The 25,121-nt window shown below is 37.1% G+C and overlaps 1 protein-coding gene across 1 annotated transcript in view; it reads left to right on the top strand.

Annotated features, from left to right (window-relative positions):
* The window catches only part of ppp1r2 (protein phosphatase 1, regulatory (inhibitor) subunit 2), a 40,282-nt gene that overhangs the window by 3,317 nt on the left and 11,844 nt on the right, over positions 1-25,121 (top strand). Inside the window, exons 2-3 of the mRNA XM_052124561.1 lie at positions 12,595-12,702; positions 18,204-18,287. Coding sequence (XP_051980521.1) covers positions 12,595-12,702; positions 18,204-18,287 — 192 coding nt within the window. The remainder of the gene's footprint in view (positions 1-12,594; positions 12,703-18,203; positions 18,288-25,121) is intronic.

Genomic DNA, 25,121 nt, shown 5'->3' with positions numbered 1-25,121 from the left:
GGACCATTCTTCGTTACAGAACTGCTTCCGCTCAGCTATATTCTTAGGATGTTTGGTGTGAACGGCTTTCTTTAGGTCATTCCACAGCATCTCTATTGGGTTCAGGTCTGGGCTCTGACTGGGCTTCTCCAAATGGTAAATGTTATTTTTTTAGCCATTCTGTAGTGGATTTACTTTGATGGTTTGGATCATTGTCCAGCTGCATCACCCAACTTCTACTAGGCTTCAGCTGGCTCCCCACCACCCTGACATGATATTGTAGGATATCTTGATAAACTTGGGAATTCACTTTTCCCTCGATGATAGGAAATGTTCCATGCCCCGAAGCAGCAAAGCAGCCCCAAATCATGATGGGATGATTTCATATTGGGATATGGTGCCCTTTTTTCATCATACATAGTGCTGCGTTTTCATCTCAAAAAATGTAACCTTTGTTTCATCGGTCCACAAAACATTTTCCTAGTTGCATTGTGCAGTATCAAGCTGGTCTTTAGGTGCTGCAATGATTTTGTTGGAAAGCAGCAGCTTTCTTCGTTGTGTCCTGCCATGGAAACCATGCCTGTTTAATGTTTTCTGTATAGTAGACTCATGAACAGAGAAGTTCCATTGATTCCTTCAAGTCTTAAGCTGTCTCTATAGGCTTTTTATTTTTTTTTTACCTCATTGAGCATTCTGTGGTGTGCCCTTTGATTCATCTTGGTTGGAATGCCACTTCTAGGGAGAGTAGCCACAGTACTAAATTGTCTACATTTATAAACAATTTGTCTAACTGTGGACAGATAAATATCTAAGCTCTTTGAGATAACTTTAGCTTTATGAAAACCAACAATTCTTGATCGTAGGTTTTCTGAAATCTTTTTTTTTTCTTTTTTAAAGGCATGGTCCACCTCATCAGATGCTTCTTGTGAATAGCAAACTCAATGTTTGAGTGCTTTTTATAAGCCAAAGTAGCTCTAACCCACACCTCTAATCTCATTTCATTTATTGGATGCCAGGTTTGCCAACTGACTCTAAATAACTTTTGTTGGCATCATAAGCTTATGGGTTCACACATCTGGGAAGTCATTCGAGCGTTTGAAATTTGCGCCCGCCAAATGCGACAAGGCTGAATCCAGCTCCTTATTTGCAAGCTTCTTTTCCAATTGCAGGTTTTACATGAGCAGGTAATTTTGCTCATATATCCGCAATAGTGTTGGGTGACCTGTAAGTGTGTCTGTTTGTAGGCAAGTTCACAGTAGTTTGATTCGCTTCTTATTCAAATTCTGGTAAAAATTCACTTCTGGTGCCGTCCTAAATGCATATTATAAGTGAACCGAACTTTTGAGCATCTACATCTGAGATGTTGTTCGTGAGTAGTGCTCAAATATTGTGCACCTGCGTGAAGGCTAAAAATAGCCTAGAATGTGTCTATAAACAGAGCAGTGCTATTCACTGATGCGCTGGAGCTGCGCATACATTTTATATATTTCCTTATTAAATACAGCCTTTTGTGATTCACAGAGCTATCGCACTTCTTCAAGTGGCTTTGAATTAAATGCACGAGTCTATGTGCCTTTCATCACAATTCAGCATAGTAAAAAAAACGTATTACTGTATTGACAAAAAAAATACTAATTTTAATATGCAAAATAAAAGCTATTTAAATTAAGTGTATATCGTGGGAGTTTTTCTTGTATTTCCTTTATAATAATTTAATAAAAAAAATCGTTGCCTCATTTCTTATACTGTAATACAGTTAAAATAATCCATTACTGGAATGAGAATCGCCATTTGAGAATAAGTAAAAAAAAAAAACATATATTTTAAACATTGTTGTTTTGTTATTCCTCACCTTTTGTCCCCAATTTGGCATGCCTAATTCCCAGCGCGCTAAATCCTTGTGGTGACATAGTGACTCGCCTCAATCTGGGTTGCGGAGCATGAATCTCAGATGTCTCCGTGTCTGAGACAGTCAATCCATGCATCTTATTACAAGGCTTGCTGAGTGTTACCGCGGAGACCTAGTGCGTGTCGAAGCTCACGCTTTTCTCCACCACGTGCCCCACTGAGATCGAGAACCACATTAAAGTGACCACAAGGAGGTTAACAAAATGTGACTCTACCCACCCTAGCACCCGGGCCAAATGTTTGCTTGGGAAACCTGACTGGAGTCACTCAGCATGCCCTGGATTCGAACTTACAACTCACACTAATTAGTGGGCCCACAAGGTGGCAACTCACTGTTGAGACATTGCGGTCTCAAAGAAGTGCTAGAAAATGTTATCGCCAGTAAACAACCGGAGACAAAGCTGGAAACCACAACCGTGTATGTGCATGTCAAGAGCGTGTGTGAGGAGGTCAGGAGTTACCTGCTACATTTGTATAGCTAATGTCTGAAGGAATTTAAAGACACAGAAGTAGTCCAGTGTCGCATAGCCGTCGTAGTGCGCATGCGGCAACCAGCTGTGAATACGCACAGTCAAATCAGTTATATTTGGAATTTTTGATTGTACGCAAAAACTTTGAGCTTCAAGAACTAGAAGTGGTAGAAAATTGGTTTGGTTGAGCCATAACACATCAAATGGTTACTTATCCATTCACTTTGGCTATCCTAAAAAACGCTGTCACTGCAGATTTGTAAAATTAGAAGTGTGATTTTCTGCTTGAAGTGCGGCGTGTGTAAAAAATTATCTTATTTATTTTGACATTCATTCATCCAGTTAGACGCTTTCAGGAGTTGTGGATGTATCTCTGATGTATTTTCTCTTCTAGAGGTCAAAGATGTTGTCTCCTATAAAGGATGGAACCAAAATATCTAATTTCCTTGTTTGCTAAGTTGCCAGGCTTTTACTGATATTTAGCCCCATTATTGATTTTTTTTTGGTACCTTTAGGTCGACCCAAAATTGTACTGAACCCCCTGGTTGTGTTTGTCAGTATGGGATGTGTTGAATGTATGTAGGTGTTCTCTTTTGGCTTGTCATGTGCCACCACCTCTTTTCTTTCCCAGAAGACATTGTTCTTGAATCCAATTCTTCTACCCTTAGAAAAATAGGACACACTGAAAGAATGGGCATTTATAACTGAATTCTTGTCCTTTGAGACAGTGATCCGACTGCAGTGATACCAAATTTGTCCTTGCTTTAAAAAAAGTCTATTCAACAATGAGCTTAACCATTGAAAAATACAGCATTGTTCAGTGTATTATATTATTAATTTCATCAAACAGCAAACAATGTCTATTTTCTTTAAAAAAAAAAAAAAAAACAGGTCAAAGCTTTATGTCATAAACACCTTAAGTCTTTTTTTTGATTTTTACTTGCGTCAAGCTCTCGACACAAGCAGCGCTTAAAATTGACACATTAAAACCATTGGGGTTTACTCACAGAAGGGTGATTTTATGTGTTTACTGGGTAGCAAGACCAAAATTGTACACCCTAAACTAGTGTTGTCACGGTACCAAAATTTCAGTAGTCGGTACCAATACCAGTGAAATTTCACGGTACTCGATACCATTTTCGGTACCATAGCAAAACACAAAAACGGGTTACTAAACAACACTCTTTTATTAACAAAGTCTACAAAACATTAGCAGCAGAACTAAGAACAGAAATATGCCATTGAGCAACACTTTAATTTAAATGTATAATTTTTTTAATGATAACAAAACCGTACAATGTATGCTTAAAGTATTTTTGAACACTTATATAAGATTTGCTTCAACTTTTAATTTAAATGTTTACCAAGTACTAAAAATCAAATCCTAAATAAACAAGCATACAATAAAATGAATAAAAAACGATTTCCAAACTAATGTGCAAAGTGCTCTCTTATTAATAAAGCTGCATTTTGCAATTTTTCTTCATGATAAGAAATGCATGTGGATGGATATATATAATAAATATATATATATACACACATATATATATATATATATATACACACACACATATATATATATATATATATATATATATATATATATATATATATATATATATATATACACACACACACATATATATATATATATATATATATATATATATATATATATATATATATATATATATATATACACATACATATTATGATTAAATAAGTTCTAATCTAGCTGCATGAAGCATCCGCGATCAAGGGATGTGCTTGCTCGAGGGATGATGTCCCCGAGGCAGAGTCTCTCTCAGCCTGGTACAGTTTCAATCTCTCCCCCTCAGTTCGGGACATTCGCACAACTCATTGAAGAGGCACCGACCACACAGAGAAATGCCAGTTTCTGAGTTTATAGTGATTAACATGAGCTGCTTCTGTATTATTTGAACTTTAATAAAGCTATAACACATTACATTTTACTGCATTTAAGATGTAACGCCCCCATGTTTCCTTTAAAGAGCTCCGCCTCTGCTTATTCCACAATGGTACATGCTTCTGAATGTACTTTTTTTTTTCATAATTCCCTAATACTTTGGGATCTACATAAAATCAACTGTGAAAGTTTCGAGTGCATCTGGACTGATCTGTGTAATTCTTCCTCCATCAGGCGTGAACTTGTGAACTTGTGCTCTCGCGCGTCATTGTTACAGTTTATTGTGATTTCATGTTACGTTAAATGAGATCAAACGACTATTCAACAACGAACATTTTACTCGTCAATTTTGTATTTTCGCCGATGTCGATAATGTCGACTAAACGTTTCAGCCCTAATGCAAAAGATAATATGCTTTAGTTGCTTGAATAAATTCGGGTGACTGTCTTTCATGTGCTTTATTAAGTTTGATGTGTTTCCTCCTCTCGTCAGAAAATTGCGAAAGCAGCGTTAACAAATAGGTTTTTGCTGCTCTATGATGTTTCCCTAACCTATGAATTTCCAAACCTGGCTTTTTCCACTTTTTTTTCGACAAGATTCAGTTGAGACTCTGCAGCAGCAGCTTTGCTTGTCGTCATCTTTTTTCTTGGTGTGAGCGTTCGAAAGTTCCCGACTCTGTATGGGTACTGGGTAGACCAGGTACTCGATACCCCGGTACCTCCAGAAATTCTGGTATCGTAAATAATTTTTGGTTTGACTACCGACTTGGTATTTTTGACAACACTACCCTAAACAGTGAAAATAAACTGAGATGACTATTTCCCCCATGCAATTTTGCTGTGCAATGACAAAGGTAACGGAGCCGTAAAGTATTGATCCGCGGTTCAATACAAGATAAGCTCAATCAGCAGTGTTTGTGGCATAATGTTGATTACCACAAACACCTTGTTTATTAATAATAGAGGTGACAGTAATGCACTTTAAAATACACACTGCTTCAAAAGTATGGCCACAAGGCATAAACTATATATGTTCATGAGGGCTGGACGATCTATTTAGATATTGATAACATCTGAATAACAAATCTTTATGCCGACTGCAGCTGTCATTGACAGACAATGATCAATGATATTAGGAAATGACAAAGCCATGGAGCTGGAATGTTGCCAAATATATTAAATAGTATCCCAATATTTATCATGCACTTACATTTTTAGACACTAATCTAAGTATTAAAACATTTAAAGCATTACAGGTTAATGCCAGTTGTGTCCATTTTCAGTGCTGACATGTTCTCTGAATAGCATGAAAATATTTTCAGTTATAACTTTCTCTCTAGACTCACACATGGCTTGTAACAAATACGCTATGGCTTAGCAACTAGATAAAAACAGTGCATATATTATAAATGTAATTATTAATCTTGTGCATACTATAAACATGACAACAACATATGTGGAACCTGCGACCGCTGTTAGGGGTATAACAGTTGTGACCCGGACCAGATATGGAGAAAGAAAACCAGGAGTCGAGAAATTCAATTAAAGAATCAAAATTTACTGAAGAATAGTTTGCAGTGAAATTGGTAGAGCCAGCGGCAAAGCCTCACGAGGAGATCGAAAGCCAACTCCTACCTTACACAAAATCTTACATCAATTATACCATTTGCAAGGACATACATTCCATTATTTTACTCCTGATTGGCTAAAAGAACATAAAGTCACAACATATAGATAGTTAAATGGCCTATCAACATTAATCAGCGCACTTGTAGTCCACGCCTGAGATTTACATCTGAAGTGACCACGCAGATGGTCGCGGGGCGTCTTCGAGTCGGCCTGGTGTGCATCCCTGGGTGCAAAACCTAGGTAGAAGGTCAAACGCACACACAAAACACTGACGAACGACAGTTCTTCTCTGGGCACAAGTCAGCCAGAGCACACATTATCAGGCCATTTGAACCAAAACAGAGAGATAAAATATTTACTCCTCGGGCAGAGGAGAGGGTTGAAATAACATACATTTCTTCCCTAAAGAAATAATAAGAGAAAATCACACTTCTACTATTCAGGTATTCTTACATAGGACTTTAAACCATATACTTAATCATAGAAAAGTAATGATCAAACACAGAACATATGTTTAACATTCTCCCTGCCCCCTCTCATCACAGCTAAGCTTATCCCCAAAGGACCTTCAGACTACGGGCAGGACAGAGAGAGAGAGACTCTGGAATGTTCCTTAAAAGACACTAGTTAACATTCCAACACACATATGATTCAAAGTATATTTCAGTTATGCATAAGAAAATAGAATTGATTATGTTATCATGCATATAGTTAATTCATCATTTTATTAAAGAAGTTAAGCAACAGAATATAGATAGATATTGATATAAAAGGATATATATATGTATTGATATATCTGAAGAGACAAGGGATTTCGACCCTCACCCTTCACCGCATTCTCTCAAAAGTTAAAGTATGTTAGTTATTTTGAATAACTTTCAACATTAACACATCTGTGGGTCATTTGACTTCATTTTAATATGCATTTTGTTATATTTTATTTTGTTATCACTGTACAATATGGGTCGTAATTGCATTACTATATATTTACTATGCATTTTCACATTGAGAATAGGGGTGTGAATCTTCACTGGTCTCATGATTCGATTACGATTATCATGCTTTCGATTCCATATCACGATGCATTGCATCCTCAATTTTCAATATTACTGCACATGGCTACATTTTCGTCAATGAATACAAGCAGTCAGATATATGAACTCCCTTTTTATTTTATCTGCTGCAAGAAAGTACACTTCCTGAATGTAGCACATATCAAACAAAACTTAAGTCTGAACACAGCAGACAAAAGGATCATTTAGAACGAGTAAATACTAAAAGCGCATGAAAGTGTCAAGTACTGTACTTAAATCTTCCCTTTCTCAGAGTTGGGCAGCAAAGTTGATATCGTTTGATATATTTTTGGCTGAGCTGGGTTCGCCTTGGCACTGGCAGGCGATGGCATCTCAGGGTGAAAACGGCTAATATTGTTTCTTAAGTTAGTGGTATTCCCTAAATGTTTTATTCGTGTGTGTGACAGGCTTTACACACACTGTGTGTCTTATCCAGTTCGTGCTTACCAGTTTGTTCATAAAAGTCGAAATATGCCCAGACGTAAGCTTTTTAAATAGTTTGTGCATTTTTTTATTACTTTTGTGTTTCCTTCCTCCCACCATTTTACGCTAGCGTGACAAGCACGTATGCAATGAATGACGTCAGAGAAACATCAGTAGGCTAAAATCGATTATGGTCTATTACTGCTTCAATGAAGAATCGTCCACATCAGCATCGTGATGCATCATAGAAACGATTATTTTCAACACCCCTAATTGAGAATTAAGGGTTCATCCAAAAGATGAAAAATGTTGCTTTCAGAGGCATTATATGGAGTTAGGATGAAAATAAGGTGCATTTCAAACTGTTCTGAGACCAGTGCAGATAGACCGCACACTGGAGGTTAAGTCATTCCCTACTTGGGGAGCATTCTATAGCTTCCTATCAAATGTTCAGTTTCAGGCTGCAGATGATGTTTGGACCACTCAATATGTTTGGCAGACATGGCACAATGATAATCAGTACCTTGATTCAGATATGAATATGTGATTACATTTGATAATGTAATCACATTTAAAAAAAAATTGTGAAAATGTTTCTTGCATCTTGCCTAATGTTAACATGATTTTAGTGGGATAAAAAAAAAAAAAAAAAACTTTCATCTCAGTATGAACTAGCAAACACATACTTTGAACTAGTTTTTATTGCTACAATAATTTAAGAAATACTTTTGAATCCACAAATTGCATCGCTTTTGTTTATTTATGAAATCTATAATTATTTCAGGAATAAAGGCAATTTCTCAACATACTAGCACTTGGCTGTTTACTCGCAGAACGACACAACACACAAAAAGCAGAAATATAAATGCAAATCACCACGTTGTCCACTACGTGAAGCCTATAGCAGGGGTTTGATGCAGAAGTATAAACATTTCCTGAGAAATTCAGACAGACTTGTATGATGACTGTTGATGACCAGTTTAATTTTTTGGTGAACTGCCTAGAGGTCGACCGATATTGTTTTTTTTTGATGCCGATCTTTTGAAATCCGGGTCGGCCGATGGCCGATTAATGCTGCCGATTTATTTTGGCCGATATGTGCTTGTTTTTAACCTCTTATTTGAACCTTTTGTTTGAAAGATAAAATGTGACACAAATAATTACTTAAGAGAGACAACATTTCTCAACAAATACATTTATTGAACACTTGACCAATCTGCACTTGTACACTTAAAATTAGAAATGTATAATGTAAAAACATATTGTATAAATAATGTATAACAAATATATTAAATAAACAAAGCAGGTGTTACGAACTGCTCCGAGACAGGAAGGTAGAGATTCAATTGCAGCTTTAATTAAGGGGCAATCCAGATACGTAATCCAATATTCAGAGCATCCAAGAGAAGCACAGGCATAACTAGGGATGGTATCGTTAAGGTTTTAATGGTATTACAATCTTACCGATACTGTTTATCGATCCGGTACTTTAACGGTATTCTTAACGGTTCTTTTTGTTATTTATATATATATATATATATATATATATATATATATATATATATATATATATATATATATTACACAAATATAAACGTTATATAGGCACAGTGATTTAATTTCAGGAAGGTCTACTAACATTACTGTTCAGGTGTGGTCTAAAAAGAAATCTAATAAAGTAATCAATTGTAAAATAACACTGCATAGTTTATCATAGATAGATTAATGCTTATTAATGCAGAAGTTATTCATTCAAGAGCTGTAAGTGATTTTCTCTTTGCCTTTTGTTGTTTGATTCTTAGTAATGTCTCAATCGTCACATGTTTAATAGACAGCTTCCCCTTTAAGACCGAGTTCAGATCTAATAGTCTCCTAATGCAGCATATTTTCTCCCCAACTATTTCCATAACTACGTCCATTTAAAGGTGGGGTATGTGATTTTCTTTTTTGACCATTTTTTCAAAATAACTTGAAATCCTATTCCTAACCCACTTACTGGCTGTAAATTAGAAGCACTGAAATGAAAATTAAGCAATTTAATCATCTGTGGAATGGGCAGGACTCGAAAAACTCCAGCCAATCATTTTCAAGACCATCTAGAATCATTGGACAGAAAATGTGTCAATCAAACGGTCGTACCATGCCCCCTCCCCCACCACCCTGGCGCTGCGTGTCCTGTTCAGTGCGCATACTCAAAGCTCGTGACCCAGTAACAGGAAGCGATTGTATTTATGTATGGAGAATAGAGCTTTTATAGTGCTAGTGGGGTTGTTCCACATTTCTATGAATCCTGTTTTGAATAGAAGACCGCTGTACAGACGCCAGGGCTGGCGATGTTCTTTTTTTTTTTACAGTTATGAGAAAATCAGCTCTACACCTTTCAAGAGTGGTATGCGACCCCCTCCTCCTGCTGTGTCAACAATTTGCTCTGAAAAATTGTCTGACAGGTGAATGCACTGTTTGACTAGTGAGTCTAGAACACTGCTAGAACACTGCGCATCTGAGTTTTCGCTCGTGCATGATTGCGCGTCCATGTTTTTCGAACGGGTGGAGTCAGGGCCAGCGTTGGAGGAGAGAAGGTAGGACCTTAGAGTTGTGTATTTTCAAAATCTGCCGGCCGTTTTGCAAATCACGTACCCCACCTTTAAGACATAAACTGTGTTTAAGTGACTCTCCAAGCCGGTCGTTTTGACATATTTTTGTGTATATTTGATCGTTTAGACACGCACATGAAACCCAAAGTAGCCTATAGTTTGCTTGTCTCTTTGCGGTGTGTTTCGGAGCGCGCGCCGCCTTGGGAACGGTATCTTTTGCGCTCTTTTTATTATTAAACGCGTCCCGCAATTTAGCAACAGTAGCTAGACTGCATTTTACAACAATCACCGATCGTGCTGATTCTGACGTTAAGTTTGAGTTTTAGGAGAAATGTCAGTGCACCGCTGTGAAGGGAAGGAAGTTGTGCTAGACAGAATGCGGCTTATGTATAAATATTCTTTTTATAATCTTTGGAAGGCGAAATCTAAAATAAAATCAGACTAATAATCACAGATCTAAACCAGGCTATTCTGAATGTTTAGTTCTGTCACTCATTAAGCAGGGCTCGTTTTGTGCTCGCTGTGGCACCGCGTGAGCGAGTTCTCTCTCTCTCTCTCTCTCTCTCTCTCGCTCTCACTGCGAATCGCTAAATTGCATCACAGACAAATGGTTTCATATTATTATACATAGAAATGGCTGGCGAGATAAAATAACTTTCTCTTTATAGCAATAAAGAATGTATTTTCTTAATTTCTCCAGTACCGACAGCAGAACCGATAACGTCCGAGCTTACCAAAGCCAGTCCTTCAATAGCCTATACTGCGTTGGTATATTTTTATTACTTATTTCTCTGCATTGAGTGACAACCCTCTCAAATATAAGACACACAAACAGAACAAATAAAAGTCTCAGATTCACTGTCTGTAATTGCAAAATTCTTGCTTCCTTATTGTGACATGATAGCAACCCTTCTGCTGTGATAATGCAACTTCAACTACGCTATCAATATCCAAAGTAGCCGAACGTCATGTCAACTATCGTGTTTGTCACGTTTTTCTTGAAGTTGGCAGTAACATATCAAAAGTTTTTAATTAAATCTGAAGATGTTATACAAATTTAACCCTTACTGTTTTCTCCAAGGAACTTAGCTCCTTCCTTAGGCACTGGATGAGGTCTGCTCACTCTGCTGGAAAATGACTCTAGGGGCAGTGTGCGTCGAACACGTGTTCCACGTGCCCACAGATGCGCCTGCCTAATAATCGGCTTGATATGCGTGGATATTGGCCGATGCCGATTATGTAAAAAATGCAAAAAATCGGCCGATTAATCGGTCGACCTCTAGAACTGCCTTTTATCTACCTGTTAAAGTATTTGTTAATGGTATCTGCCGAGAACAAACAAAACAAATGTAAATCAGCATGTGATGAATTGACAGAAGGCCATAATGTTGGAAGAATTCTTAAATTATTCCATCTGATTAAAACTAGAGGTAAGAACTGAGAAAGGTTGTCCCCCATGAGATTAAGGTGTGTATCATTTCAGATGTTTTCATATGCAAGTAAGAATTTTCATTATACCTGAAACCTACCCAAATGAAGCCCAATCAAATCACATTTTATCAGAATCAAATTGAGAGCTTGTAAATCATAATCGAATCATAATGGAAAATCTGTATCCATATCCAGCCCTAAATTTTGTTCAGTGTTTTTGCTCTGGTTTCGTCCCACCATCTTCCTTAAAATAATCATCTTTGTCAAAACAACAGTGTCTTTGGCTCTGCGTTGGCGTTTAGAAATGCTGTATATAAATATCATCATGTTTGAAATCCTGCATCAGGTTTGAGTGGATTTCTGCAGTTGATTTAATCATAGCACCTCTTCCAAACACTGGTTGTATAACTGTTCTTCCATGTGGATTGGCACATCTAACTGCTCCTGCAGAAGCATTAGTTGTCCAGTCTAGTGGATTCATGTCACTAAATGCACTGACATGATTTTAATCACACTATAGAGCACTAGAAAGAACAGGTTCAGACCTCCAAAGCTTTGATCATTTACTTTAGTAGAGTCAGGGTGTCTGAGTTTAAACTGCTTGAAGGTTAATAAAATGCTGTGTTGTAAAGTGGCTTTGCCATTGCATTGAGTGGGTGTTGATTTTTGATGGAAATGGTTGAAATCGATTGATTGAGGTCATATTTTAGCTTTGCTGTAGCACAGTGAATTATTGACGGTCCATACAGTCAAAACATATTTCAGCCGTCACAGTGGGACTGTAAAAAAAATATATAATTTCTGGAGGGATTATGGTGTATAGACTGCAGTTCAGCAATAATGTAAGCAGCTGTGCTATATAAGCTGTGCTGGACCGTAACCACCCATTTATTACTTCTATTATAATACTGCTTATACATGGAAGATGCATTGGTTAATTCTCAGTGTGTTTCCCAGTCTTATTAAAATTGCTCATATGTCTGTCAACATATTTCACCATGTATACCACTTTCTGTTTTTTTAAAGTACACCATGAAGTTTCAAAGTGGGGACAAGTCCTTGGTTAAATGTAACAGATCTCAGTGGTAATATTTGCATGAGGGCTAATAGTTCATCTATAATTGTTTGCTAAGCACTCTGTGTTTGGACTCATTCTTTCAGGAAGAAGTCACAGAAATGGGATGAAATGAATATTCTGGCTACATATCATCCAGCAGATAAGGACTATGGGTTAATGAAGATTGATGAACCTAGCACACCGTACCACAGGTGAGCAGCAGACGGTAAACCAAAAATCAATAGAGGTAGTCAACCTTCTGTAAATGTCCACATGTATTTAGCTATTAGTAGGAATGTCCCAAGACTGATACTGCTCAGATATCGTGCACATGTACTTGTACTCATGCTCATAAAAATGCTTTGCTTCCAAAAACTGATGCCATCTGACGTACGAATGTCAACCGTAAAGATTCAGTGCACTAATTAAAATCACGTTATGTCCTAGTGAGATTATTTAACTGCAAAAGCTGCAATTTAATTAGATAATTCTTTAGTTTGCATGTGCTGCACACTTCAAATGTGAGTGCTTGTGAATGTTTGGAGCTAGTGTTGTGCTGAAATAAAGATTCAAAGAGATCATACCTTTCAGAACTCCTTGACTCAAACATGGAAAACACCATCATGAGCATTGCACACTCTGTTTGTAGCATACAAACAAAATTTAATTTAATTAAATAGCAGCCTTTTGTGGTGTAATAATCACTTTAATAATATTAATACCTTTTATTTATAACCCCCCCACCCCTTTTTAAGATATTTCTTTAAAAATTACAAAACCCACATTCCACAAGCAGAGTTTTCTGTGATGACGCGGTCCAGTCAGAGAGAGAAAGGTGAACAATTGAAAAAAGTAGCGGTATAGGCGACATCGCATTTTATTTTAAGTGAAAAAGAGATGAGGAGAAAGAGGAATTTCGCAAGGGGGATTCGCAAGGTTCAACTAACGAAGTCTCTTCACAAGGTTTACCTGAATCGGCTAACGTTAGGGATGCTGAGAGCAAAGCTACCGTGACCACAGCTGTCACTTCAACGTCCACTGTAGCTGGTGGAGGGAGAACATATAGATTCAATGCAAATTGGCTCAAAATGTTCCCATGGCTAGAGTTCAAAAACAACATCATGTTCTGCAAATATTGTAGAGGGCAGAAACAGGTGGGCAACTCGTCCTTCGTGTCAAGAAACCCACATCTGAAATAGTAATGGGTCATTTGCGAACGAGTCGGCTCTTGTAGGTGAACGTTGGAAGGTCAGAATCTATTTATACAAATATTTAAAAACAAATTAAGATACGAATAATCAAAAGATTTAAAAATAACGAAAAAAAGTAATGAAATAATATAGGCCTAAATGCTCAAGCGCACACATTAGTTCTGACTGTCTGCTCAGACTAAAAGCCTCACCTGTTGTTCCTGTCAATCAGACACTCAGTGTCAACCAATGAACCAAAGATGCGTGAGGGAGGGCGGAGCCAACTTATGTTGATCAGATTGTATTTGAATTGTTACATTTATATGCACTTTGTTATGTACATTGAAAAGTTGTACTTTAAATGCACACGTGAAATAACATCCTTCTTTTTTTAATTTATTTCAATTTGTGGGATGCTGCAGTTTTGCAGATTATTTATTTTTCTTTGATATGTTGCATTATTCTATTATCAGTACCGCTGCTACGTACATGCATACTACGCAGTTTGCGTAGGGCATCAACTCCCTAGGGGGGCACCATCTTACCCTAGGATGGCACCAGAAAGTCCACCGGCTGCCCTTACTCGCTCGCTATACGTTATTCAAGCACCTGAAAGCAGTTGCGGAACACTGACGATCGCTTCGCTCATATCACGCGTAGGGCATCAATTAGGCCAGCGGTGGCCCTGTCTATTATTCTGTTCAGATTGTATTCGTTTTGAATGGTTAGATTTATATGCACTTTGTTTATATACAATAAGTTATACTTTAAATGCAAATGTTTAATAGTATTATTTTTCTTAACAAATCAATGCATTTTTAAATAAATTGTGGTTAAGGTAGAGTATAATTTCATTTAATAATTTAATTAGAATTGTTTTAACACCAATTATGAAAAGAGCCGGAATGCCCATCGCTAATCTGAAAAGAGATAGTGTAGCGAAACATCTCACGGCGGCATATCCAGTGCTCTGGATGAGACAGGAGAAACAATCAGGCTCTGTGTCAGCAGCCTTGAGGAGGCAAGTGCTGCAGTCTGAGGAGAGGAAGTGGAAGCAGCTGAAAATAAAGATAAACATTGCATACTTCATTGTGAAAGAAGAAGAACCTTTCATCAAATCTGAGTCGCTTATCAGACTGCACCACAAAAACTGAGTTTACATGAATCCCACATACGACAATGTGCGGAGATGATCGGTCAAATTGCTGACATAATGAGAGATCGCTGTCTGACCACTAAGTGTGCCAGACGGTCAACATACAAAAGCAGCTGGACAACTGATATCCTTTGATTTTAGTAGGCATGGGTTCAATGTGTGATTTGGGAGGTATGTGCTGTTCACAGATGTGTGTCCCGTAGTACACGCACACACACTCATACACGCAGTATAAATATGTATGTAATAAATTGTTTGTTAATAAACTCTGTATTTAATTTTCACTGTGCTCCTAAATTTCTTTGTGTGCTCCTACATTTTTTCATTTAGGAGCGCATGTACTCCTTGGGGAAAAAGTTAGCCAACAGTAACCACCATACCAACAAATTTAAAAAGACTAAACACAAAATGACTAACATAGAGCAGCAACCACACATAAAACTAATATTAATAAATATTAAAAGACTACCTTAAATTAATGAGTCTTAAGTAACTTCTTAAAACTGTCCAAGATTGGGGCGTTTCTAATGGTAAATGGAAGAGTATTCCATAGCTTACGGCCTCTCAAAGAGAGAACAGGTTTATGTTCTCAATAAATTAGAAAATATTTATCCATCCATAAATAATTCTTACTGGCCATTAAACTGTATTTTATATTTACAGTTAAAATAAAAAAAAAAAAAAAAAAAAGTTTTTAAAGAAAACAATTTTATTTGAGATGAGCCAGTCTTTATCTCCCTGTGAAACGGCACTTGACACAAAACATGAAGACGCATAGTGATTTTGTTCCTTATATTTTAATTTTGGTCGCTTAATGTGTGGAATATTCCACACTGTCAGTCGATTTAAAATATTTAAACGTGATTAATCAAGTGCTGACATTTGATTATACATATTTTTCTGTCAAAATACATTTAGTTCCTTAGAAAAGAAAACCATATGTAACAATGTTTTATTAACATTTTCCAAACAAAGCATTTAACAGTATAAAGAGAGAAAAGCACCAAAATGTGTGCAAGATCGTCTTTCATGTTGTTTGTTTGTTGGCTTCTTATCACTAATAAACTCTCCCGTTGCTATGTGTGTGGGTTTGTGAAAGAATTTCGGGATCATATTTTCATTCGGGCACAAATGGTCATGTGTTTGATACAGCTGGTCTGCAAACAGTCGTGTTTGTGCACTTGACTTTAGTGTATGCATTTAACTCACGTCTTTGTTTCCACATCTGTCTTTGGCATGCACCACTGCTCTGCCATGATTTAAACTGAACTCCGAATCAAATGATTTTTTGAGAATCGATTCAGAATAGAATAGAACAGATTCATGAATAGCGATGCATCACTGAAACTATTATTTCCAACAGCTCTAGTGCACAATCAATGCACAATCCAAAAATAATAATATCCACAGAATGTAGAGGGGAATGTAAAAAGGATGTTACAAACGTGGCAGTGACAGTAAAAGTAATACATACTATACTGTATGATAAGGGGAAAACCATTCAAAACACTCTGGAACCTGCAGATTTTTACCTCTGAGACATCGGTATGATATCCATCAAAGCTGCACGATTGACTGAATTATGAATGAAAATCGCCCTTGAATGGTAGCGCTTAACTGCAATTGTAAACAAACGGCTCTTCTTCAGAGTTTGAGTCAGTGATGTGTAAGTGTGGGTTACACAACACATTAGTTTAAATCTTTTGCATCGCCTTGCTGGACAGCGAAAGAAGCATTTAATAGGTCCTGATTTCAACCTCTCATTTCCATTATATTAGCTATGCTGATGAAAATGTTTAGGAAATGTTTTCAATTGCTGTAGCTCACGCTGCTTGCTCTGTGATGTTATGTTGCTAGGGTTACAAACAGCACATTAATATCAAACGTTGATTAAAACTGACCGGAAACTACCTGTTCATTCAACGGTTTGAACAGCACACATTCCAACCAATCATAATAGATTATTTGAACAGACCATGGTATAAGTAAGGAATAATTGACGACGGGCCGTTGAATTATTAGAAAAATAATGCACACCCGGGGTGGTAATGCGGTCACGACGCGAAGCGGAGTGGCCGTTACACCTGGTGTGCATTATTTTTCTAATAATTCAACGCCCGGAGTCAATTATTCCGCTTATACTACAGTTACCACACCTCGAAACATTGTTCAGATGATGTGATTCTAGACGTTTGTCAAGTTTTTGTCATTAAAACGCTCTTGTATGTAGGACTAATTTCTTACGCATCTAATCCCATGCCTCCGTTGCTAATTCCAAAACGCCATTTTAGAGGTAGTAACGGAGGTTTGAGCCACTGACAGCAGACTAATGCAGTTATTAGTGTAGTTATTAGAGAGACAGAGGTTGCAATAATGAGACAGAAAATCATGTGCGCCATATTATTTAATTTATTTATTAATTCATACGTTATAATTCATTCGTTAATTCGAACGAATTTATTTATTAAAATTAAACTGCACGTTTCCATTGATGGTGAAGTCAGACATCGAAAATGGCAGATCAAGCGCATTGGGCTGACAGAATTCAAATCATCCAACGACGTATTGGGCTGCTGTGTCTGGTGACAAATCCTCTTGAAGTTGAAGTGGATTTGTCGCTGTCACTTCTTGTTATGAAATGTATCCTATTTTCCGTTATTACAGTTGACTACACGAAGTGATATGGAACTGTAATGCGGTCAAGACCTGCCTGGAACTACTTTAGCCGTGCGTTTCCCTGAAAATAATTGCACACCTTAGAACGTTCTCAACCAATCAGAATCAAGCATTCAACAGCCCTGTAGTATAACAGTAGATAAACAGCTGTTAATGTTAATAGATGAATAGAACATAACAGGCATATTTCTTTACTGAGACTAAAAGCTGTTTATCTCAATAATGAGTTGCATATGTTCTAAACAGACGTGGTTTATTATTCAAGTTATTTTCATGAAACAAACAGAATATGAAAAACTGTTACACACGATTACTTAAAGCAAATGCTTAAATCCATACTTAAAGAGTACTCCCCTCCCTTGGTACTGCCTTTAATTTTCACTGATTTTAATTTAAAAAAATCATTGTACAACAGTTTCTTTTTGTAATATATTTAAAAAATGACTGCATCATAGTTTAAGGAGAATTACCCCTATAGTCATTCAAGATTGTTCTGATATGATCTCTTGCTGAGGCTGTATGGATTGAGTTAAAACAGTTTCTTTAATCTCTGTATATGTTTCTGCTGTGTCTTCAAAATACAAGAGATGCACTTTGAGGCTGCAACTCAATATGACTGCAAACTTGCAGAAAAGGTTATGCCGTCTTTCTCCGCTCAGGCTGTCGGCCAAAACTCTTCTGTCTCTCTTAGGATGGTTGGTGAGGACGAGGACGAGGGGGCACTCAGTGACTCAGATGGGAATACAGTACTACCTGGAGATGACCTTGCTAAGAAGTGAGTGATGTCTGTGAAAAAACTACTGTACGGTTTAGGGCAGTGCATCATTGCTATTACGTATATGTGCATAAGGGCTTCGACAGCATCCAAATGTCTGAAACTACTTGTAAAAATACTTCTAGTTTGCTTCTAAATTAATTACAAAAACATTTTATTTACAAATTCAATACAAAATGTACATTTTAGAATTGGTAAAGTATTTGATGGGTCCCTTTTTGCTTTAATGACGGCATGCACTCGAGCTGGCATTGACTTCACAAGGAAAACATCATGATCCATGTTATCCAGCATGATTTGAATATGATTCAAAGTGCATATTGTAAGCTTTAATGGAAGCAAAGAAGTTACCTTTTGTATAAAGGCGTTAACATTGTCTGTCACACAATCAATCTTAGAAATGGTGTAGAATCTTCAATATTTATTCTTCAATTTATGGCTTCTTATATAAAAATTTTTTCCCAAATCCTTACTTTATTTCCACATTTACATTTAAAAAATCCCAGATTGTCATTGTGGACAAAGACTTTTGGACCCCACTGTATAATAACTCATACAAAAAAGTTTTTTCTTCAGTTATATTTTGACAACTATTTTAGTTTGTACTTTTAAGAGCTAGACTTTTATGTCTCTCGTGTTGTCAAAACACTCTAGCAAAGGGCTTCACACTTACTTGTTTAGATGTTAGAACTGGTGCTAATGAACTGAAAATAAATATTAGTTGAATTTAAGATTAAAATGCAAATTTGATTGCTAAAATGAGCATTAAAATGTTGTATTTGTGAACGCAGGTGTATAGAGACTTTTAAATTGACAAAGCATCAAAAAATGCATCGCTACTGCACAAGATGCTGAAAAAAATCGCTAGACACAGCGCAACAGTCAAAGGCATCCATCTAGCGTAGTGGTTCTCAATCCTGTTCCTAGGCCCCCCAACACTACACATTTTGGATATCTCCCTAATCAAACACGCCTGATTCAACTCATCAGCTCATTAGTGGAGATGCCAAGACCTGAATTGGGTGCGTCAAAAAAGGGAGATATACAAATATGCAGTGTTGGAAGGCCTCCAGGAACAGGGTTGAGAACATATTTTTAATGATTTGACATGATATACTCTTTATTAGGAAGACTATGGTCCTAATAAATTGCCAGACGTGGTCTTCTGTTGTTGTAGACCATCCACCTCAAGGTTCAACATATTGTGCATTCTGAGATGCTATTTTGCTCGCTACAATTGTACAGAGAGGTTATCTGAGCTACTCTTGCGTCTCTGTCATCAGTCTGTCGAACAAGTCATGGCCATTCTCCGTTGACCTCTCTCATAAAAAGTGGTTTCCTTCCATAGAATTGGGTGTTTTTTTGTTTTTGGCAGGTGATCAGCAGTTACAGAAATACTCACACCAGCCCATCTGACACAAAGTATCATGCCACGGTCAATCACTGAGATAAAATTTTTTCCCCTATTCTGATGGTTGAAGCTCCTGTTCCTGCATTGCACTGCTGCCACATGATTGAGTGATTTGATAATCGCATGAATAAGTAGGTGTACAGGTGTTTCTAATAAAGTGCTCATTGAGTGTACTTTTATTACTATAAATATTAATCACAATAAAAGTCATTGTGCTGCAAAACATTGTTACAATGCTCCTCGTAGCTGGAAATTACACTTATCACACACTTGCAAGCAAAACTGTCTCACTGTACAGCTCTGTTCTAGAACCACAAAATTTGTGTTTTCTTTATACAGTTGAAGATAGAAGTATACATACACCTTAGCTAAATACAGTTTTTCACAATTCCTGACATTTAATCATAGAAAACGTTCCCTGTCTTAGCTTACTTAGGATCACTGTTTTAAGAATGTGAAATTTCAGAATAATAGTATGATTATTTATTTCAGCTTTTATTTCTTTCATCACATTCCCACTGGGTCAGAAGTTTACATACACTTTTTTTTTAAGGTAGGCCTTAAAATACATCCACAGGTACAATTCCAATTCAGTAAACCTACTATCATAAACCAATTTGCTAACTGTCTAAAGGCTTGACATCACTTTCTGGAATTTTCCAAGCTGCTTAAAGGCATGGTTAACATGGTGTAAGTAGACTTCTGACCTACTGGAATGGTGGTAGTCAATAAAAAGTGAAACAATCTGAAACAGTCTGTAAACAATTGTTGGAAAAATTACTCATCATGCACAAAGTAGATGTCCTAAATGACTTGACAAAACTATAGTTTGCTAATATTAAATCTGTGAAGTGGTTAAAATATATTTTTTTAATGACTTCAACCAAAGTGTATGTAAACTTCTGACTTCAACTGTATTTACAGTACACTGAATTAAACTGAATCTATAGATTCAGTTAAACTGAAGCATAGGGCATTTCACTTGCACAAGGATTAGGGCACAATAACGCTTGAGAGAGCTTGTTTGACAGTAGTCTTAAGCTCAGTTTGGATTTGCAAAAGCTGGGCCCTGCCTACATTTCTTATTGGTCAATGGATGCCTAAGTTGCAGCAAAAGCTAACATTTTCGCATGATGGAGTGTCACTTTGGCAAAGCTTTGGAATGCCCCATCCCCATTGGAATCATCAACAAAATTGTAGGGTTACCTGCAATTTTACTAATTTTCTTGTCTCCTGCACACAAGGTTTGTTGAATACATGTAGTCAGAGATGTTACATGAATTAACAGAACTGAGTTCACATGGAACAGCCTACAGGTGAATCAATGGTCACAGCCACTCCAACCGTAGCTGCTAACCCATTTAAATATAAGGTTAGCACACAGTCTTCTCTCTCTTATCTCTCCTATGTGAAGTTTGACATCATGACACTATGTACAATCTACGCTGTTTTCGTGGTTCCTGTCTCTCAACTGGCATGGAACTAGCAATGTCAAGGTCATGGGTTTGATTCCCAGGGGACACACACACTGATTAAATGTATAGTGCACTAGTCACTTTGTATAAAAGCGTTTGCCAGATGATTAAACTTAAACATGATTTAAGAGCTTGTTTATCATCCAACGTTCTAGCAGTTTCAAAATACTTAGCACTATTTGGGCGGGGAGAATTTCTGATCACAAATGTCTATATGGGTGTTTCTTCAACTTCAGGCACTTGCATGTTCCAGGGGTTGATGTTTATTAAAAATTAATGGATTCCAAGATTTTTTTCACATTAAAACTGACTTGGGAACTTTTTACCAGACCGTCATCATTTATTTTTAGTACTTTTCAAATGTATTCTTTTAGTATGTATAAATTGTTTTGATTAACCTGCTTCTAAACGGCACCTACATAATTTTTTTTACTATAATTGTTCGATTTATATCGCCCTCTCTACATGGGTGGTTCTTGGACAGAATAAGCTGTAAAGTGGACTCAAACTTTTGTCATTAAGTCAAAGGTCTGGTTATGTGAGACTAACTCCAGACCATCAGAAAGAGGCAATCTTTTTGACAGAAGAATTTTTTCCCCTAAGAGAAAAGCACTTAAAGTCTTTGAATAAATAAGTGCTATGTTTTAGTGTAGGCTTTGGGTCTTGAAATGTAGTGCCCTGACTTTAAAAGCCTTTGATGCACTGAGATGAATGTGAGTGAGTGGTTCATTAGCTGCAGGGAATATTGTTCCCATCCCAAACCTCTGAGTTATCAAACTGTTCTGCTTTGATCTGTCTCAACTGCTCTCGCTTTCTCCATCTGTATCTTTTAGAGGTCGACCGATATATCGGTTTTGTCGATTAATCGGCACCGATAACATTACAGAAACTATCGGTTATCTGCAAAAATTCACGCCGATAGTTTTTCTCTTCTGCGTCTGGTGCTGGAGCGGTTGGGAAGGTTCGCTGTCGTTATACAGCATGAGAGCGGCCTCTAGAGGTGAAATAAACTTTACTGATGCCTTGTGGTGTTTGTTTTGACACATAAGACTTAACACCGCATGGAGCGGAACACTTCAGATGCTGATTTAAAATATCACCAGCAAAAAGGTATACATGTTGTCATATCATTATAAAGTAATTAATTTGTTGACTAGATGCTGCATTAGTAGAGAACAGCAGTATCTCAACAGACAAGGTGGCGAGCATGCTAACATTAAAGCTAACCTCAAGCGGTGTGACAAAAATACACTCAAGTCTTACCCAAATGTTTAAATATCACAATTGTTACCATCTATTTGCATTAGTTTATATCTAGCTGGTCACATTTATGCATTCATTAGCCAGCTAAGTTGCATATTAGTGACGTGAGAAAGCAAATTCGTATCATGCAGCTGAGAGAAAAGTATAAACAAATCAGAAATGCATCTGATTTCAATGATGATAATTTTTTTTCCTCACTGTAAAACGTTGACTTCAGATCAATCACATACTTGCACATACTTCAGATCAATCACATACTTGTGAACAGCCCCTTACATTTGCTGGAGGTCTTTGGCCATTACATCTTGCTCTCTTATAAGTGTTTCTCAAATTAAGTGTTGTTTAAATGCTTTGTCAGGAAAGATTGTTCAACTTGCAATTGTGCGTCTTGAGATCCTTGCGTTCGATTCCAGTGTGTTGTGTTCCTTCTGTGTGAACAGCACTGGAGTGTGCTCATAGTCTGAGCTACTTCACCACAGAGTTCAGCCGAATACCACTGCTGTCTGTGAGATATTGCTTCTCGACATACAACTGTACTGAATAAAAAACAATGTGGTATTTCGCTGTTATCATGAAGCTTGAGTCTGGTGTAGTATGGGTTCAGTGCTAATGTCTATTGCTTGTCTATTGCAAGCTGTTAGCACCCCTCATGATATAATATTGGGAGGAGACTTTAATCTTTTGATGGACTCAGTCCTTGATCATAGTTCGGCCATCTTATTTTGCCAAGATGGCCGAACAGCCGATACCAGGGTGTAACGTCTGACAAACAAAAGCTTAAATTTTAAAGATTGACTACTGCTTGTGGACTTAGAAAAAGTGTATTATGACTTGAACTATCAAGTTAATATTTAAAGGAAAAAAACAGTGCCTAAAAATACCAAAACCAAATTTAAGACGAGGCGAGTTGTCGGATATCGTGCCAGCAAACCAAACCTGCCTGGAGGGAAAGGGCGCTGGTAGCCCCGATATTACTTCACAAATATTGAAGGAACTTAAATTATTTCGAATTGAAACGGCTGAAAACTTTAGTGTGCTGAGGAAGGAGGTGAGCGATATAAAACTGAACTTTGAAGAATTAAAAACAAGGGTGAAGGATGCCGAACAGAGGATTGCGGACAACGAGGACCGAAACATGGATCTGACTAAGGTGCTGTTTCATCTAATGCGCAAACAAAAGTACCTTGAGGAGAAGTGTGAGGGTCTGGAAGGCCGTTCACGGAGAAATAATTTAAGAATTTACTCTGTACCGGAGAAAACAGAAGGAAGTAATATGATTGAGTTTATAGAAAAGCTTATTCGTGAGCAGCTTAATATCCGGGAAGAGATTTACATTGAAAGGGCGCATCACGCTGCAGCAACAGGTGTTTCTACGGGACGTGCCGCGGACTTCACCAGATCAATCATCGTCTGTTTCCGCAGTTTTAAGGAGAAACAACGAGTGCTATATGCTGCATGGTCTCTAAAGGACATTCGGATCAAGGATCAACGGATATATTTTGATGCGGATTATACTACCGACGTTTTTAAGGAGCGTGTAAAATACAGGAGCGCAAGGAAACAACTCCAGGAGCGAAAAAATCAAGTCTCGCATTCTCTACCCTGCAAAACTCATGTTTGAAAGTCCACGAAAAGCAGCTGAGGGTCTAAAGGACTTTGGTGTAACGATGGAAGTTCCAAGACAAGAGCCGGATTGGGACTCTGCGCTGCGGGCTGTAGGATGGCAGTCCCCCCGCAGTAGGAGCAAACATGCTCCCGCTGGGGAAATAACAGCTAGCGTTGAATCTCTTCGACTTTCCTTGGACAGTTATGAACATAAGACACACGACGAATAAGGTATGTGGAGATTAGGCCTACATTGTGGCAAGCGCTAATTTGTATAGTTGAGTGCAATGTCCGCAGTATGTAAACATACCTTACAAGTTGAAAATTCAGAAGGATGTGAATGACCATGAAGAACTGGACTCGGAGTCAAATTTATATTTTTCCAAATATAAATGATACATGTAAATACTATACATACGCAGAATTTACTAGTAATATAGAAACGGCTGGTTCATTTTCTCTTATTCATTTGAATAGTAGAAGCCTGTATTCAAATTTTAGTAAAATATATGATTATTTGAACACATTACAAAATAAATTTACTGTTATAGCTTTGTCTGAGACTTGGTTAACGGATGAGAAAGGTGTGGAATTTCATTTTGAGGGTTATGAATGTTTTGTTAATTAATAAGAGAGGAGGGGTGGTTGCTTTATATTTTAGTAGTGATCTGAAATGTGATCTGACATTTTTGTAAATATATTTGAAAAAACGGTCAAAAGTGGTCTTTTGTTAAATGATACAACTGATCATTTACCGATTTTTGTAGCTCACCTCTGTGAAGTAAAAGTAAAGAAAGAAAAGTCTATTAAAGTTATTAGGTTAAGAACGGAGGAAAGACTAAATAGATTTAGGGATGATCTTATGAAAGACCAATGGGACAATGTTTATAGTACAAATAATGTTAATAAGGCTTATTAATTATTTTTTTTTAAAGTATCTATGGTTATATAATAAAAATTGTCCAATAAAAATATTGAATGATAAAGTAAGATATATAATAAAAAAACCTTGGTTAACGAAGGGTATATTGAAATCGTGTAAAAATAAGAATAAGCTTTATCGGGACTTGGTAAAATATC

Source organism: Xyrauchen texanus, chromosome 50 (genome assembly GCF_025860055.1).
Source record: "Xyrauchen texanus isolate HMW12.3.18 chromosome 50, RBS_HiC_50CHRs, whole genome shotgun sequence".
In the NCBI taxonomy this organism is placed as follows: Eukaryota; Metazoa; Chordata; class Actinopteri; order Cypriniformes; family Catostomidae; genus Xyrauchen; species Xyrauchen texanus.
This window is presented reverse-complemented; position numbering and strand designations above follow the sequence as displayed.